At 39.2% G+C, this 16,455-nt stretch overlaps 2 protein-coding genes across 12 annotated transcripts in view; both read left to right on the forward strand.

Annotated features, from left to right (window-relative positions):
- The window catches only part of nfyal (nuclear transcription factor Y, alpha, like), a 6,597-nt gene extending 3,407 nt beyond the window's left edge, over positions 1-3,190 (forward strand). For 7 of the 10 annotated variants that reach the window (XM_024293280.2, XM_024293281.2, XM_024293283.2 and 4 more), the window contains 6 exons: positions 232-360; positions 450-552; positions 638-807; positions 1,220-1,393; positions 1,959-2,066; positions 2,243-3,190. In XM_024293280.2, coding sequence (XP_024149048.1) covers positions 232-360; positions 450-552; positions 638-807; positions 1,220-1,393; positions 1,959-2,066; positions 2,243-2,299 — 741 coding nt within the window. In that variant the 3' untranslated portion in view covers positions 2,300-3,190. The remainder of the gene's footprint in view (positions 1-231; positions 361-449; positions 553-637; positions 808-1,219; positions 1,394-1,958; positions 2,067-2,242) is intronic. The other 3 variants (XM_024293282.2, XM_024293284.2, XR_002921449.1) reach the window with 2 other exon arrangements.
- Positions 3,191-3,731: 541 nt separating this feature from the next.
- Positions 3,732-16,455, forward strand: part of ahcyl1 (adenosylhomocysteinase-like 1) — a 19,224-nt gene continuing 6,500 nt past the window's right edge. The window contains exons 1-7 of one of the 2 annotated variants that reach the window (XM_024292368.2): positions 3,732-4,292; positions 12,041-12,155; positions 12,609-12,752; positions 13,941-14,041; positions 14,128-14,230; positions 14,353-14,447; positions 14,546-14,652. In XM_024292368.2, coding sequence (XP_024148136.1) covers positions 4,101-4,292; positions 12,041-12,155; positions 12,609-12,752; positions 13,941-14,041; positions 14,128-14,230; positions 14,353-14,447; positions 14,546-14,652 — 857 coding nt within the window. In that variant the 5' untranslated portion in view covers positions 3,732-4,100. Of the gene's footprint in view, positions 4,293-9,402; positions 9,554-12,040; positions 12,156-12,608; positions 12,753-13,940; positions 14,042-14,127; positions 14,231-14,352; positions 14,448-14,545; positions 14,653-16,455 lie in introns of those variants that run through there. The other variant, XM_024292369.2, reaches the window with a different exon arrangement.

Genomic DNA, 16,455 nt, shown 5'->3' on the forward strand with positions numbered 1-16,455 from the left:
TGTTAAAAAATGAGGTCCAAGTCCTAATTTTTGTTAATGGAATGATCCCAGTAACATGAGAAATGACAACCTGCTAACTGTAGCTAATGATAGGGACACTATTTTACAGATATTCTCCCACTGAGCGACTCATCTGCACTCTAAACATGTGTAATCGTATTACAGCGAGGTGTTGACAGTTTTAAATCACTGGATTTTCTCCTCCTGAAACGTGACTGTGTCCGTGTGTAGATCCAGCTGGTGCAGCCAAGTCAGATACAGTTGCAAGGCGGCCAGACTCTTCAGCTCCAGGGTCAGCAGGGTCAACAGCAAATCATCATCCAGCAACCCCAGACGGCCATCACGGCCGGACAGAACCAGGTATTATTTAACTCTTCTGCTTGATTAACCAAATAGCAAAGCATATATTTTAAATGCATCAATTATATTTTGAACTCTCCTTGATAAAGGGGCAGCAGATCAGTGTGCAAGGCCAGCAGGTGGCACAGACAGCTGATGGTCAGACCATCGTGTACCAGCCCGTCAACACAGATGGATCCGTTCTGCAGCAGGGTAAGCCCAGCCTCCACATCTTTGTTTTTAAGGTTTCATAAACTCCACGTCTCACACAAGACAATGATGATTCTTTATCACACAGGAATGATAACAATTCCTGCTGCCAGCCTGGCGGGAGCTCAGATTGTACAGGCGGGGGGTGCCAACACCAACACTACCAACAGTGGCCAAGGCACTGTGACCGTCACCCTGCCCGTCTCCGGCAACATGGTCAATGCAGGTGGAATGGTCATGGTAAGACCCAGTGCAGAGGTACCCAGCATCCTATTACAGCCCCCCCTCCCTGATTTTTTTTTAGACTAACACAGGGGTGTGAGGTGGGTCATTGGATTCTGATTGTTGTTTTTGTTCTTCTTGCAACACAACCTTGATATCAAAATAATTCAGGGGTTACTAATTTATAGGTTTGCACTAACCACCTCTTTTGTGTGGGATGATTTTTACCCTCCAGGGATTAACAACCTTTTCTAAAACCAACACACACTTCTTCTTCTTCTTCTTCTCTGTTTTCATTTGAAGTTTAATAAATTCACCAAGACATTTATTTACATTTCTCCAGCTCCTGCTTTCTGTCAAACACAACAGCTGTTTGTGTTGGTTCGGAATTCTAGTTCGAGTTCTGAATACTAAACACTGTTTGCTTTATTTGTGTGTTTTTCTATAGATGGTTCCGGGAAGCGGAGGAGTTCCCACAATGCAGCGGATCCCCCTGCCAGGGGCGGAGATGCTGGAGGAGGAGCCTCTGTACGTCAACGCTAAACAGTACCACCGCATCCTAAAGCGACGGCAGGCCCGGGCCAAACTGGAGGCTGAGGGCAAGATCCCCAAAGAGAGGAGGGTTCGTGAGATTTCTCATCATAGAGTTATTTTTCTTTTATTATTGATCGACACATATCAAGAAGTGAAGTTGACTCGCTTCAGAAGGAACCTGGAAACCTAGAACGTCTGTCATAAAGCCTAGTAGCTTAATGTACGGTGCTCCCTCGCTAAGTGAGGTTTTTTTACTGTTTAATTTATGAATCAATCTCCGTACCATAACTCCTGTATAGAATACGTTCAGCTCGCCACATCTACAGAAATCATCGATTACAATCAGTTCTTTATTTTTATTCTGTAATTGTTTTGTTTTGCAAAGGTTTGAACTTTAAAAGTTGAACAAGAGAGAAAAGTGTGAAAATGTTCATGTCTGTCTGAGAAAAGTGTGTAAAGTGTGTAGAGAGGAGTTGTACAGCCTTAAAACATCTGTAATCTTGGCAGATTTCACTTTTTCTGGATTATTTTTAGAGCATATCCCCCAGGATTAATGAGGATTTACTGTATTTCCCAAAGAAATTGGAAAAATCCTAAGATAACTTGGTAATGGTTTCTTCATCTCATCATTAAAAGTAACATTTTGTTTGTAGAAATATCTACACGAGTCTCGCCATCGTCATGCTATGCAACGCAAGCGAGGAGATGGAGGCCGTTTCTTCTCCCCTAAGGACAAAGAAGACGCATTGGGCTTATCGCAGGTAAGAAACCGTGTCGGGGAAAGATAAATGTATATATAGTTTATCAAAGCTCAATTAACCCTTTAACACTAGAGATGATGTTGGTAACACTTGAGGAACTGAAAATAATCTTTTTTTGTGTTTTTAACATGTTCTTGACCTCTTTTCATTTGTTTTTGGTCTTGATGCTGGATCAGGATCTCTCCCAGCCATCACCAGACGAGACAGTAGCTCAGATGATCCGGGTGTCATAGAACCGTCATCAACCCTTCAGCTGAACTCTACCCTGCCAGAGGTTCTCCATCCCAGGTGACCTCTGGCGCCCTTCATGTCATCTGTTCTTCTGCCTGCCCTGGAGCACCAAACAGCTGACCAGGGGTTTCCTCGTGTCTCTCATCTTTTTGACTGGTCTTCCAGGGATCTGGTTGTGCAGTTGCTCATCCAGTGGACTTTTGATAAACGGACGGACACTATCATGCTCAGCTTTCACTGCCGAGCACCCAAGACCAGCCTTTTATTTAGTCAAAGATTTGTTTGGACAATAGAAGAATGTGGATTTGTTGCTAAACATTTGTGCAGATGAAATTACAGCCATGAAGCCATACTCTGTCACATTTTGGTCTGATGGTAGAGAATGCAGAGTTATTTCCTGCTGAAAATTTCCCCTCCTGATTTTTCTGCATTTGCAACTGACAGCAGTTTTCTTATTGTTGGAGACGTAAGTACTTTCTGTAAACTCCTGTTGTGTATCATTCATGTGATGCCCCTTTATGATGTTGTTATTTCAGCTCATGTTTCGTGTGGTTGCATCCCTTCATCTTCTGTGTTGAAACTGATGTTTGGTAGTAATATGTAGAAAAAGAAGATATGTTAGTTTTTCTTCACCACTGTGAAACCCCAGTTCTGTGCATGCTTTTTATGCAGTTGTACGTTCTTTTTTTTTTTCTAAAGGAAAAAAATACAATTTTCTACCCTTATTTTATTTTGACTTTGGCCTTTTTTCATCTGTTGGTTCGCTGTTTGATCTTTTCATTGTAGATAGTTTTGTTTTTTTATTGCCATCAGATGCAGTTGTGCAATTTTATTTTTTATAATGAAAAAAGGGGTGGACATGAATCCTAAAAAATAAATTTTTTATTAAGTTATTAAAGGCTGTTTGTGGTTATTTTGTGACTTGTTTTCATCTAAATAATGTATTTCTCAACAGAAGACAACTACTGCAAACAAATATAGGTTATCTGTAACACATAACTGTTAAATCTAAAGAAAACTTCAGGTTCTGTTTCAGTGATTTAGTGTGGAAAATTTAAGCATCTATTATTGTGTTCTTGCTATTTTTTAAAATACAATAGGAAATTCAGACAACAAAACACTAATTTTAAATGAACATTTCACCAATTAATAATTAGTTTTAAATTATGTTATTTCTCTAAAGTGATTTTAATTGTAATTCATTACAGACTGCACACGGTTGACTGGTTCAGACTAGTTTCGTGTTCAGTCCTTAAACAGGACCTCTCAGGTACAGCCATGGATCAAAACTACAATTCACAGGCTCGGCCAATCAGAAGCCGCGGATTCGCCTCGCGACCGGCGTCGTCATCCAATCACAGCGAAGAGGGCGGGACTCGTTCCCAGCCTCCTTGGAACCTTCACCCAGGGCAACGGGCAGCGGCCATCTACGCCTGCGCAAACTTATAAGAGAGTCAGGCTCATATAGGAAACCCTGCGAATACTTTTATTCCGGTACTCACGTTACCTCGCTGCTGTGCTCTCCACCGCCTCCACAACGCTCGCGCGCTCATATGACATCTTCAACAAACTACCCCTCCCGCCGGGGATGTAACTCTGTTCCTGACAGCTGAGCCGCAGAGCAGTTTGTGGCGCTCTTTCACAAAGTAGACTCACAAGAAAAAGTATTTTATTTCTCTCTGTGCTTTCTAGTTCTTCTCGGAAGTGTCGCGGTCAAGTGTTTCGACGCGAACTGTTAGCTAACGGCTAGCGTCCAGCTTCCTCTTCAGCGCCAGCGCAGCATCTCCCTCCACAGTGGATGCGATGACAGACTCGGTCGTGGACGCCAAAGCGGAGGTTAAACAAGCCACCAAATATGTCAAGGAGACGGAGAACGTCGCGGAGAAATACTCCGCGCTGACCGTCAGCAAGAACAGCAGCGACGTGAACATGAACGTGGGAGAGATGCCGTCCGCCGCGTTCACCGCAGTGCCCACTCTGAAATCCGTCAAGAAGGTGAGAGCCTCCACGCACGCACGCGCTCGCTCACTCACTCATCAACCGGCACCGGGCAGAACGCAGGCCGGGACACGTGAGGAGCGCACGTTCACGTTGGTGCGCAGCATCCTTCTGCAGGGAAGAACCACTGAGGGGAGCGGGGGCGCTTTTAGGGAACATGGAGTATTTATTTGGGGTTTCAAAGATTAGACTAAAACAAACTAGAACAAATATTATTTTTTGCTATTTCTCACAATTTCATCTTATTTGTGGGTCAGGTTTTAATCTAATTGTCAAGAATATTCAATAATTTATACCTGTATGTGGATCCAAGTAAACATCTTGGATCCATCCTTGAAACACATGAAAAATGCATGGGTTAACATAAATCAGCTTTAACATAACCCTCTGGCTGGATTGGTGATCTGCACGACTAAGTAGGAGCTACTTAATAAGGAATTGCTCTGTGAGAAATGTTAATCCAGCATGTAAACTGCCGACCCACTGGTTGATGTTTAGTGAGGAGGAAAACAGAGTTTGGTGCAGAGATCAGGTGTTCAGATGTTCAGGTGGGAGTCTTGAAGGTAACAGGATAGTTGTGAGAAACTGTAGGAAAACGCATTAAAAGATCTGAGCTGATTTACATTCTTACTATCACATACCTCAGCATCCAGTCTTATCAGGACTATAAATTAATGATATTCATCCCCCTCCTTTTGTCAGATATGTAGTTTAGTGCATAATGTTTTTTAGTTAAATGCCATAAATATATTTTAATTGTGGTAATTTTATGGGCATTTGATGCTTTTTTAGTAAAGCTTCACTTCAATTTCCCCCCTCTTGATTTACTTTTTATTTTTGTACAACCCTTTTAATTTTGAGAACTTGATTCAATATGTAGTGCGTTAGCTTTTTTTGGTAAAAGTTCTCCTGGTATGAATAAAACCCCATAAATATGTCTTAAATTTGGCAAATTTATATAAAAAAACAGTAAATCTGTCCTTTATTGTTCCTCCTTTATGCCTCTTCTTGATGAGGGTTGTATTATTTTGAGATTTTTTTAAGGCCCTTTTAAATTTAAGAACCCTTAAGAGTAGAACACACTTTAAAACTCTATTAATTGATCAGTGCCCACAATAGTTTAAAGTCAAATAGCGCTCCGATGAGGATTTTACTTCAGCATATCTGGTGGTTATGATTTCCTGCTCTTAAAGACACATCCCTGTTAAAGTGGGAGACTTTCCTTGTTTTTATTGGTTAATTGTTGTGTGGTCTTGTGATTAACCCACACTACAGTTGTCTCATCCTGTGTAGGAAAGAACAGCAAATCCCTGTGAGACTTTCCGAGAAAGATTGATTTGGAAAATCAACCAACTTATAATGTAATTTTTTCCTGCATAATTTATGCCTTTTGATGAAAAATTTGTGTATTTTAATTGTAAAAACATCAATATTGCTTTATTTTATGGTTGATTCTTTGTTTAAAGGAATTACTGTCCTCCTAAATTTCATAATAAATCAATTATAAACCTTAAAACATATTATCAGTAGGAGCTCTAAGCATCAGCCCAAGATTAGCAATTCGAAACTAAAGACAAAATGAGAGATTTAACATCAAGTGAATGTGATGCCAACCTCAAACTCACTATTATCTGTCTGGAAAAGCAGAAAACAGTGACATGACAAAAAAAGATTGGGATCCACAGATTGTGTTCTGGAACTGTTAACATGACCTTGTTTGTAAAAATGTAATGAAAACCTGATTACACAACTCTACGCTTAAGAAAGGGTAATTATTAAGGATATTTTATATTTCTTTATTTTTATTATAAAAGTGGCCAAACGATTTCAAAATAAAACTCTATCCTCCTAACAGCAGGACTCTCAGACTTGGAAATACTAACCCCGGCCCCCTGTCTGAGATGTAATAATGTGAGGGCTGTGAGCTGCCTCGGGGGGTCTGATTCAAAACATATTGAATGGTAGGAATGTCCGTCGTGGTTATAAAAGCAAAGCAGTGTGTTATGAATAAATGTGATAGCCCAGGATCAAACTGAGTCACCTGCATGGATTACAAATAAATAATATACCAGTCAAGCAGATTTTGAAACTAATTCAATAAGGAAGAAAGTGAAGTTCAAAGATTGTCATTTCAGAAATGCATGATGGGAAGAAAGAGGTGAGTTGGCATGATGGTGGGTGAAGAAACATCACTTCTGAACCCCCTCCTTTCCTGAATCCATCCAGCACTTATGCAATGCACCCTCTTGAGGATTGGACTCACCCACTCTGAATTAGTTCATGCATCATCTTTTTTTGCCTTCCCTGTGTGCACGTGTTGCTCCACTCACATTCTGAAACCGGTAAATTCTGTTTCATCACCTTTATATAACGAATGCTAATAAAAAAGAGAAGTAGTTTTCTTCTTACAATAGAAATCTTTTCATACGGGAAACAATGCAGATTGTTGGAAGCAGAAACGATAATCCAAAGATTGTTTAATCCCAAAGTCAGATTCAAAGCCTGTGCAGCGTGTTTGGCTTTCAAGGTGTGAGAAGCAAATCACAGAAGCTGTTTACCTGTTAATGCACTGAACTGATTAAATATACAAAGCATTTCACTACAGATGCTGTATGTACTGCCTTTAAAATATTACAAAAACAAATAGAAAAATAACACTGATCTTTTGAAGAAATATAGTAGTAAAATAATCTGTCCATAATTATATTTTACAATTTTAATTTCAGTAATTTTGCTTAACATGACATCTTGTAGTAATAGGTCTAGAAACAAAGAGTTCCACACAAGTATCTAAAAGGAAAAAACAGCAAAACCCCCAAACTTTTAGATAGAATTGCTTTAAAATGAATACAGGCCAACAATAGGAATTATTTTTGGCTAGTTCTAAGCAAATGGGTTGTATTTTTTTAGTTTTTATGTAACAAATAGTAGTTCATTCTGATTACTGGGACAAAACATCAGTGCAACAAGTGGAAATGACCCATTTTTGAACAAAATAAGAATACAATCTCAGTACAAGTTGGCCCACCTTAATAGATCCTCATACAATCCAAAACTAGCATAGTCTGAGAACATAAATCCACATTTCTGTTCTCAAAATAGTGTCAAGATGTACTATGAACATTTTTTTAAATCAATCAATTTGAATTTTTCTTTGAGTCTTAAATCAAGTTTTTCTATTGTTAAGACTAATTCATCATTTTAATTTCTAGATTTTGAGAAAATCTTGGAAAGGTGTAGAGCAAAGATGAGTTAAAACAACTTAAAACCTAGTAAAATATATTTAATGTCTAAAAACAAGGTTTTCATTCTTTGAAAGTATCATATAGTTTGCATTAGTGGTGTAACGATTCATTTTAACAACAATTCATAATTTAATTTGTGGTAAATGATGCGACTCATAGTCATAGTGGTTCATTCTGAAGGGATCCAGGACATCTTTAGCCATAAATTCAACCAGTATGACTCAGAGATAAATTCTTGGGTATGCATTGTGTATTTCTCGCAAAAGGATCAAGTGAAAATTAAATATGTGTACAAACAAGTAAACAAGAATTCATGACACATCCATTTAGTTAGTTTCATAAAGTTCAACCCACTGTTGTTTTTGCACATAAAAATAATACAAACGGAACTTTATTGGAACATTCTCCCACTGTAAGGTCATGTCTTTGTAAAATTCTAAAAGTTTCCTCATATTGGACTGTTTGCATTCATTACTGTGTCCAAAATAATTGTCCTTTTAATTTTTTAATATACATATAATCTATTTGAACAAAGCAAACTGTTTCATAATTTTAGAACAGAAGTTATTATTATTATTAACATACAGAAACTGTTCAGGTTTTGTTCCATTTGATTTAAGATTTTAAAATTGATTTGTTGCCAGTGATAACCAGCCTTCATATTAGAGGACAGTTATACAATCAACTTTATCAGTAAAATAGTTCTTCACACCTGAGTCTTTTGTTCTTGTCATATTTAAGCCAACCAGTGAATATAGTTAATAAAGTATTTTTAATTAGATTTGGTAAAATGAAAACATTTAATCCACTTTTCTCTCTCTAGTTTAACTGATTCTACAAAAAGAACTGTACCTTGAACGTCTCAGTTGTTTTCCCTCTACAGTTTCGACACATCTCATATCTTAGTGCAAACTGATAGAGCACAAGCTCATCCAGATGAGTGCATTCATGATAGTCTTGTTACTCTTTCTATGTGAAAACATCTGTGAATATTTGTCAGCTGCTTCACCTTGTGTTGGTTTTATTTGTGAAATACGTCTAGGTCATCTTCTATGGAAGTTATAGTTTCAGCTGAAGGTCGCAGAGTCCTGGGAGAAGATCGGATTATCACGCCGTTATGTTTTTTTCACAACACTGTTAATCGCTTATGTATATGCTGATCTTATCGGTCTCTTTTTGGCAAACCAAGGAACAGTGCGCTGGTTTCAGAGGTACATTTCAACGCCACTGCCTTCACTGCACTTTTTTGTCACACAAATTAAAAAAGAAGAATGAATGATCATCTTGCTGTGCTGCGTCAGCCCCATCTGCAGGTCAGACCGGGCATGGCTTACCTGTTGAATTCAGCCTCTAGATTTGTTAGGTGGTGCTATTGAGCTCTGGGGGTGTCTGGTTTGGTAGTGAGTGTCCTTATGTCACAGCCACACTGAGCTCTTACGCCACTGACCGCCAGTCACACTTTACAGCTTAAGTCTCTGACCTGCTATCTAAGAGAGAAAGGGTATTTTTAGCTTTCGGATGTAGAGGAATGCCTATTAATGCAGCAGAAGGCTCATGGAGGCGGTTTAATTCCTTCCCTCAATCCCTTTCAGTGGTTCAAATTAAGAGCACATGCTGAAAGTGTAATCTGTTGTTTTGTGCATGTGTGAATGTGGTTGTTAACACTTGTGTTGATCTGTGTCTCCATTAAAAAAAAGTACTTTTAGCCATCTGCTGGCAGGGCCAGAGCCAGAGAAACATGCAGAACTGAGGGGCAGGCTCTGTTCCAATCCGCCTCCCCTTTCCGTCCAGACTTCTCTTTTTCACTCTTCCCCTCTGTCCAAGCTGACCATTAGAAAGCATGATTATAGGTGGGAACCTCCCCCTGCTCTGTCTTGGGAGGGTTCTGGGATAATAGCATCAGGGACACCTGGTACCATCACAGAGAGGACATAAAGGCTCAGGGAGTTAGGCTGGAGAACTGGACAGCAGCAGGCAGCTATGGCACACAAACATGGGCATGTGAGAGACAGGGTGAGTAGCTACAACTGGATCACTTTTTCCCACACATGGGTCAGCTGCGGTTGTCACAATTTACTCCTTTTATTTTATAGCAAGCAAAAATGCAGATTTGAAGTTTTAGTGAAAACAAGAAAAACGTAAAGAAATCTGAAGTAGATCTCATATTTTTTATGTGAACTTTAATTTTCTTGTCCGCTTTATGTTAAAAGTACTAGAAGTTTAAGAAATGATTCAATATTTAGTTGTCGAAACGCCATCTGGATGCATGATAGTACAAACTATTGCAAAGTCAACATAAAGCACTATTTTACAAGCATATGAGACAGGCCACACTCTGTTGTGAAAACAGACATGCAGAGATGTGTTCACTTCACCCGGTCTCCCATGCTTCTTTGGTTTCTTTTTGCTCACAAATAGGTCATCGGGTCACTATCTATGGTAAAAAAGTGAATGAAAAACCATTATGATTGTATTTGTTTTATGATATTTTTTAGTCAATCAATGTCCTAACTGAGAAATTATTTGAAAAAAAAAACATCATCAGAATTGTTTGGTTGGAGAAACCGTACTCAGGGTTACAACTTTTGCAGGTAACATTTGCATCCAGCAGTCAAGTTACTAAATATTCCGTGTAGGACTATGAAAATGAGCACTTTGCATTTTCTTCTAATCTATTAGTGCCAAAACTCTAAACAGTGAGCTCCGTCAGTCCCGTCGACGTTTTAGGTCATTGTGTGTGCAGCGGGTCACATAACACCCAAATGTTACCCTCCTTACCTGCAGTGCGTCTGGCATGTGTGTGCTCCCGGATTCATCTGTGTGTTGTGTCAACTGTCCCCGCCTGCCTGTGAGTTTGTACTGCAAATAAAAAAGCTATGGACATTAAAAATACAAGACAAGGGAATCCCATTAAATGTCGCAATAAATGAGGAAATTTGAAACTCAAAGACATTGTCTGGGATCTGGTGGTGGTGGGGGGTGTAATGTGTGAGTATCCTATATGAGTGAGTGTAAAGTTGTGTCCCAGCACCACCATGACTGAAAAGTCAGATGACCAGCAGGGATAGAGGACACAGAGGGGGAGAAATGGAAGAAAAAGGCTAAGTCTTGCATAACAAGATACGGTGTTATGACTTTCAACAGTGTTGTTTGAAGACAGCTGATGCAACATGAAAATGTGATCAGGGATATTGACACTAAGCCATAAAGACATGGGTAGGAATTCTTGGAAAGGCATTGCACCTAGGAAGTTTCCCCCACCTGAACTTTAAGGAATGCTGACACAAAATAGACAAAAAGTAGTTTTTTTGTGTTCTCTTTGTTGCAACCTCAAACCATACTCATGTACATTTAATAACAGTGTTTACACTTGCAGAAAAAAACGAGAATTTCCTCTGTAGACGCAGAGCTGCAACTTTTATTAAACGCGGGACTAAAAACCAACAAGCTACCAGATGCTGATCCACTTTATCTGGTTCCAAGTCTTTGATCTAGAACACTTTGAAGGCATAGAAGTAAAACTTACAGCAACTCAAATGTGTGTTTATACAGAGCATAAATCAGAGAGCAGGAGAGAACATCTGTAAATGTACAGTACTCCCCTCTTCCTGACCCACCTGTACTTCATTTTTACTCTTTTTATGGCTTCATCTGCACAGAAATGAAGCAATGAACATGTGAATGCACACTGAAAAGCCCCTTATCTCGTCTTCAGTGTTCACGTATTGTTCTTAACCCTGATTTCATTACTGTCACTTGATGAGTTCATGCAAATCAAGTGTTGACCAGTTCAAGCTCTTGAATGACTGATACCTATCTTTAGAAAACAAAGAATCTAATTGTTCCAATGAAAATCATGTTTTTGGTGTTTTAACATGTTTCCAGTAGCATTTTAAGCTCGATAGAGAACATATATAAAAGATATATAAAACAGTTGAAGATTTCAATTGGGGTGAATCAGGAGCAGATGAAAGATGATGTTGGAAAAAGATCTCAGTTAGGATGTGGAAACTGCGAGGGGCGGGACAAAGTCTCATTCCTCCACTCCATTTAATACATCCACTTGCAGATGAATAGATTCATTAATGTCTACGTTTTCCTTATCTGAGCTGCTACCTGGTTCAAAACTGTAGCTCTGATATTGCTTTGTTGCACCAGTAATGTTAGCTTGGGGTTTAAAAGGGCTGTAAACTAGTTGGAGAGGGTGTAAACAGAGGTATCATGGGATATAAGTGGAAGAATACTTCCACGCCACAACTCGGAGGCAATTTTCTGATAAACCTCTGTTGGTCTGGAGAAATATGTCCTAGAAATTGGGGCATAATCATAATTATAAGACCATTGGGAACACCTTTACAGTAGATCAAACGATTGGAGTAAGACTTTTATTTTCTTATCTGCTAAAATACATTTTTCCCCAAAAAACTAGTAGAAATCTGTATCTACACACACAGGGTGAAGACTTTTGTTTCTAAAAGACCTACAACTGTTCCTCTCCAGATTCAGTTTGCCAATGCCGAGGACAAACAAGAATTCAGCAAGTACCCAACCAAGGCTGGGCGCCGTTCCCTCTCTCGGTCCATCTCGCAGTCTTCTACTGACAGCTACAGCTCAGGTACCGTTTGTCTAAAGCAATCTAATGGTAAATGGCGTATACTTGCATAGCCGTTTTCAGCTTCCTCAAAGGCCCGAAGTGCTTTACAGTCATAGACTCACACATTCACACACTGATGGTGGCTCCACTGCCAAACACTGGCACCAACCTTCCACCAGAGGCAATGTGGGGTTCAGTGTCTTGCCCAAGACACTTCAACGCATGGCCGGGCAAGGCGGGAATTAAACCTGCAATCTTCCGATCAGAGGTCGATCGCTCCACTGCTGTACCACAGCTGCCTCATTCCAAAACATTACACAATAGTGCACAACAATCCATTACAAAACACATGGTTTAGATGCAAATACTTGAAAGTGCACACGTTCCACCACTCACATCGTGCTGTGGAAGTGTTTGTGTCTTTATTTTCTCTGCTGTGTGTTGACCCGCATACATGACCTCTTGATTTTCCAGCTGCATCCTACACTGACAGCTCTGATGATGAAACCTCCCCCAGAGACAAAACCCAGGTCAACTCCCAGGGCAGCAATGACTTCTGCGTGAAGAACATCAAACAGGCTGAATTTGGCCGTCGAGAAATCGAAATAGCAGAACAAGGTACATGTGACCATATTAAGTCAAGATATGTTTGTCATTTAAATATAAAGACATACTTTACATACTAAAGCTATGTTCACACCACCCTCAGCAACGTGCGTTCAAGTGGTCATGTCCAATGAAAAAGTCTATGTTAACTTGCATAAATTCACATTTTGAGCACAAGTTTCTACAACTGTTTCCAGGCCCTACACACAAAATGCCATTGGGAACTCATGGAAAGTTAAACCAGTCAAACTTTGACCAATCAGGGACTTGGATTTGGTAGTGATGTATGAATAGCATCATTTTTAATTCACGTAAATGCAAAATGTTTGAAAATGAATCACTCTGGGAAAATTAATTTTTGTGGCTATATGACACCAAGCCTTCCATATATTGAAATAGAGCTGGGAAAAAAAACATCTGCCGCAAGATTCACGAGATTTGCACCGCTACGATATTTTGCTCCAAGCCTCTTCCAATTGTTGGTGGCAGACATGCGCTAGTATCAGATAGCAACAGTCCAGTGTGAACTCATTCTTGAACGCACGTTGCATGCCTGGTGTGAACATAGCATTAGACAAACATTTTTACGCAGCATCACTGCACTTTTATCAAAGAGGGTCTCCACTTTCATCTGTGAATTTTTCTTTGAGGTATGGGGAAAGAGCTGCTGGTTTGACTCTGAGACTTTACTGAGAGACGTCCAGAACAACAGACTCCCTATCAGTTCCATTTATACAAAGAGAGCTTTGAGCTACATGTCGTGCCTGTGTTCCTGTACACGGATCACATGACATGAGCTTTGCTGCTTACTCACTTCCTAAAAACCCTTTACTCCTGGTTGCACAACAGGTCAAGATCTTGATCTCACCAAGTGTCAGAGTAAAAATTCCGAAACGCCATCACAGCTCTCACCATCCTTTCTTTTTGTCCTCAGTTTTCGTGAGTTTTTGTAGATCTCTCATTTCTCTCTGGTGTTTCCAAAGTAAATGATATGAGAAAATTGTTTGTAGAGGTTAAAACATCTTTTGAAAGGTTCTGAACCATTTCAGTCTATTTAAAATTATGTTTTATTTCACCTTTAGAAGATATCCCAGCCTGACTCTAAAATCTTCCCCCATCTTTTTCTTATGATGTCAGTTGCTGCTGACCTTTGAACGGAGTAGAAATCTTGAAAGCTGAAACTGTGTGTTTTCTCTTCAGACATGTCTGCATTGATGTCCCTGAGAAAGAGAGCCCAGGGGGAAAAGCCCCTGGCCGGGGCCAAAGTGGTGGGCTGTACCCATATCACAGCTCAGACAGCTGTAAGCTCTCTCTCCTCCTGTTTTTCTTCTCCGACCTCCAGCACATTCTAATCAAAAACGCGGCCTTTTCCATTGTTCTGTCTAAGGTGCTGATTGAGACCCTGGTGGCCCTCGGAGCCCAGTGTCGCTGGACTGCCTGTAACATTTACTCCACTCAGAATGAAGTGGCTGCAGCTCTTGCAGAGACAGGTGTTTATTACTGATAGATGGTCTTTTTGTTTTAATGAATGTCCTCATTTTAGATCAGTGCTTTTAAAAAATAAATGGCTCATTTGTCAGCTGTCTGCATCGGCTTTGTTTATCGCCTACAGGCGTGTCTGTGTTTGCGTGGAAGGGCGAATCAGAGGATGACTTCTGGTGGTGCATTGATCGCTGTGTGAACGCTGCAGGATGGCAGGCCAACATGGTATCAGTTAGATTGCCTCATCACACATTATAAACCTCTCTTGTTCAAATGGAAGCGACAGTCTTTCATGGTGCTGATTCTGATATTTTTTTTGTTAGATTTTGGATGATGGTGGAGATTTGACCCACTGGGTGTACAAGAAGTATCCCAGTATCTTTAAAAAAGTTCGAGGCATCGTTGAGGAGAGCGTCACTGGAGTTCACAGGTAAGAAGACAATGAAAAGGTAGATAGTAAACATCTAAAATATTAATCATCAGGGTGTAACATCAAAGTACTGTGTGTCCACAGCCTGTTGTCTGTATAGATTCTGTTTTAAATAAAGGTTACAGTATTATTAACAAAACAAATCAAGTACAAGTAGGGAACAGCACCATGTCACACAAACATTTTGTTTAAAGACCCACTCCGATCATCTTTTGATCCATTGCAAAATCATTCCCAGTGATTTTTTTTAAAATTATGATTATGCAGATTTTAGTCAAAATCCCGAAACTTGTGTCATTTTGTAGGACATAGTTTCTGCAGAGCGGCAGGAGTCTATTAGAAATTCCCCTCTGAGTTGTGGGCAGGACTGTTGGTCCGAAGCAACCCCGCCCCTCTTCCCCTCCCCGCTGCAAAGTAGAGCAGGGATTTTGTGGCTCGACCAATATAGTTTCTACATCACAAATACAATATTTTTCAAACACTATTTTTTCATCTGCACCTGATTCACTTCAATTTGAAAACAAAAATACGTAGAAATGTAATTTTAGGCTTATTTGTTGTTATAAATGCCATCCATCATGAGAAAAATGCTACAAGAACATGTTAAAAAACAGTTTTCATTGGAGTGGGTCTTTAGGACAAAAAAGTTATGAATATTTTAATTTAGATTTGATTTGAAATTGTTTATTTCAAGCAATCAAAGCAAGATATTTTAAACATAGGATAACTAGGCATCAAATTACATATTGGTTTAAAGGGAGTGAGAGGAAGTGAATTTATATAAACCCACCTCGGCTCTACCTAACCATTTTCTTTACATGAATTATCACTATTCAGTTCATAACATACAATCAGATATTCAGGTCATTAAGAATCCTTCAGTAAAAATAAATCACATGAATATGTAGGTTAATATAACACTATTTCAGACTACATCATTGCAAATGCAGATCAATAGTCAAAATAAAAAAATCAAGTATCAATTGCTTTTGATTGCTGACCCAGAACCAGAAAAAAATTAATTCAATTATAGAACATTTATTGGTAAGAATAGTGCCCACATTCTCTTCTTTAATTTGCCTAAAGTCAGTGTTTCAGCCACATGGTCAATGTGAAGTTTGTAAAAAGTTTTTATTGAAGGTAGGAATATGTTCCTTGTAAAAAAAAGAAAAAAATCTGCTTTCTTAATAAGCTTTAGATTTATTTTAAAGATCTGCTTACTTTAAGGGCTTGTTGCTTTTCAATTTTTTCTTAAATTTTAAGAACTCTGCAGCTCAGTGATCCCACGATGGTGTACGTAACTCTAAACTCCAAGTATGTACAAAAAGGTTCAAGACAAAACCTTTTCTGTTCCTTTAGCTCTCTGAACTTATTCTATGCTTGCTTTGTACCTCGTTTGTGAGGCTGATTGAGAAAAAAATGTCTCCCAAAAGACAAAATGTAAACCTTCTTTGTTTAATAGGGTGGAAGAAAAGAATGACTATTCTGTATCATCAGCAACAGTGTCATATGTATATATTAAGGCAGCTGCAGATTAAAAGATAAACTAACTTCAGCCTGTTTGAAAAACTTTAAGAAAACAACACTACATGCACAGTCCTCAGAAGACTCATTAGCACTGATGTGGAGTGAGGTTTTTGACTTCTCTAGAGTCAGTTGTTATAATCGCCACATAGGGGATCGTCTTTACGATTCAAGAGGAAGCCAGTGTAGTAACTTCTACTGTCCTTTATTCATAATTATGGGTCCTCTCAACCACACACCCGTGAAGACTTTATTTAACACAATTTAAATACTGACCCT

This window comes from Oryzias melastigma, linkage group LG7, assembly GCF_002922805.2.
Source record: "Oryzias melastigma strain HK-1 linkage group LG7, ASM292280v2, whole genome shotgun sequence".
In the NCBI taxonomy this organism is placed as follows: domain Eukaryota; kingdom Metazoa; phylum Chordata; class Actinopteri; order Beloniformes; family Adrianichthyidae; genus Oryzias; species Oryzias melastigma.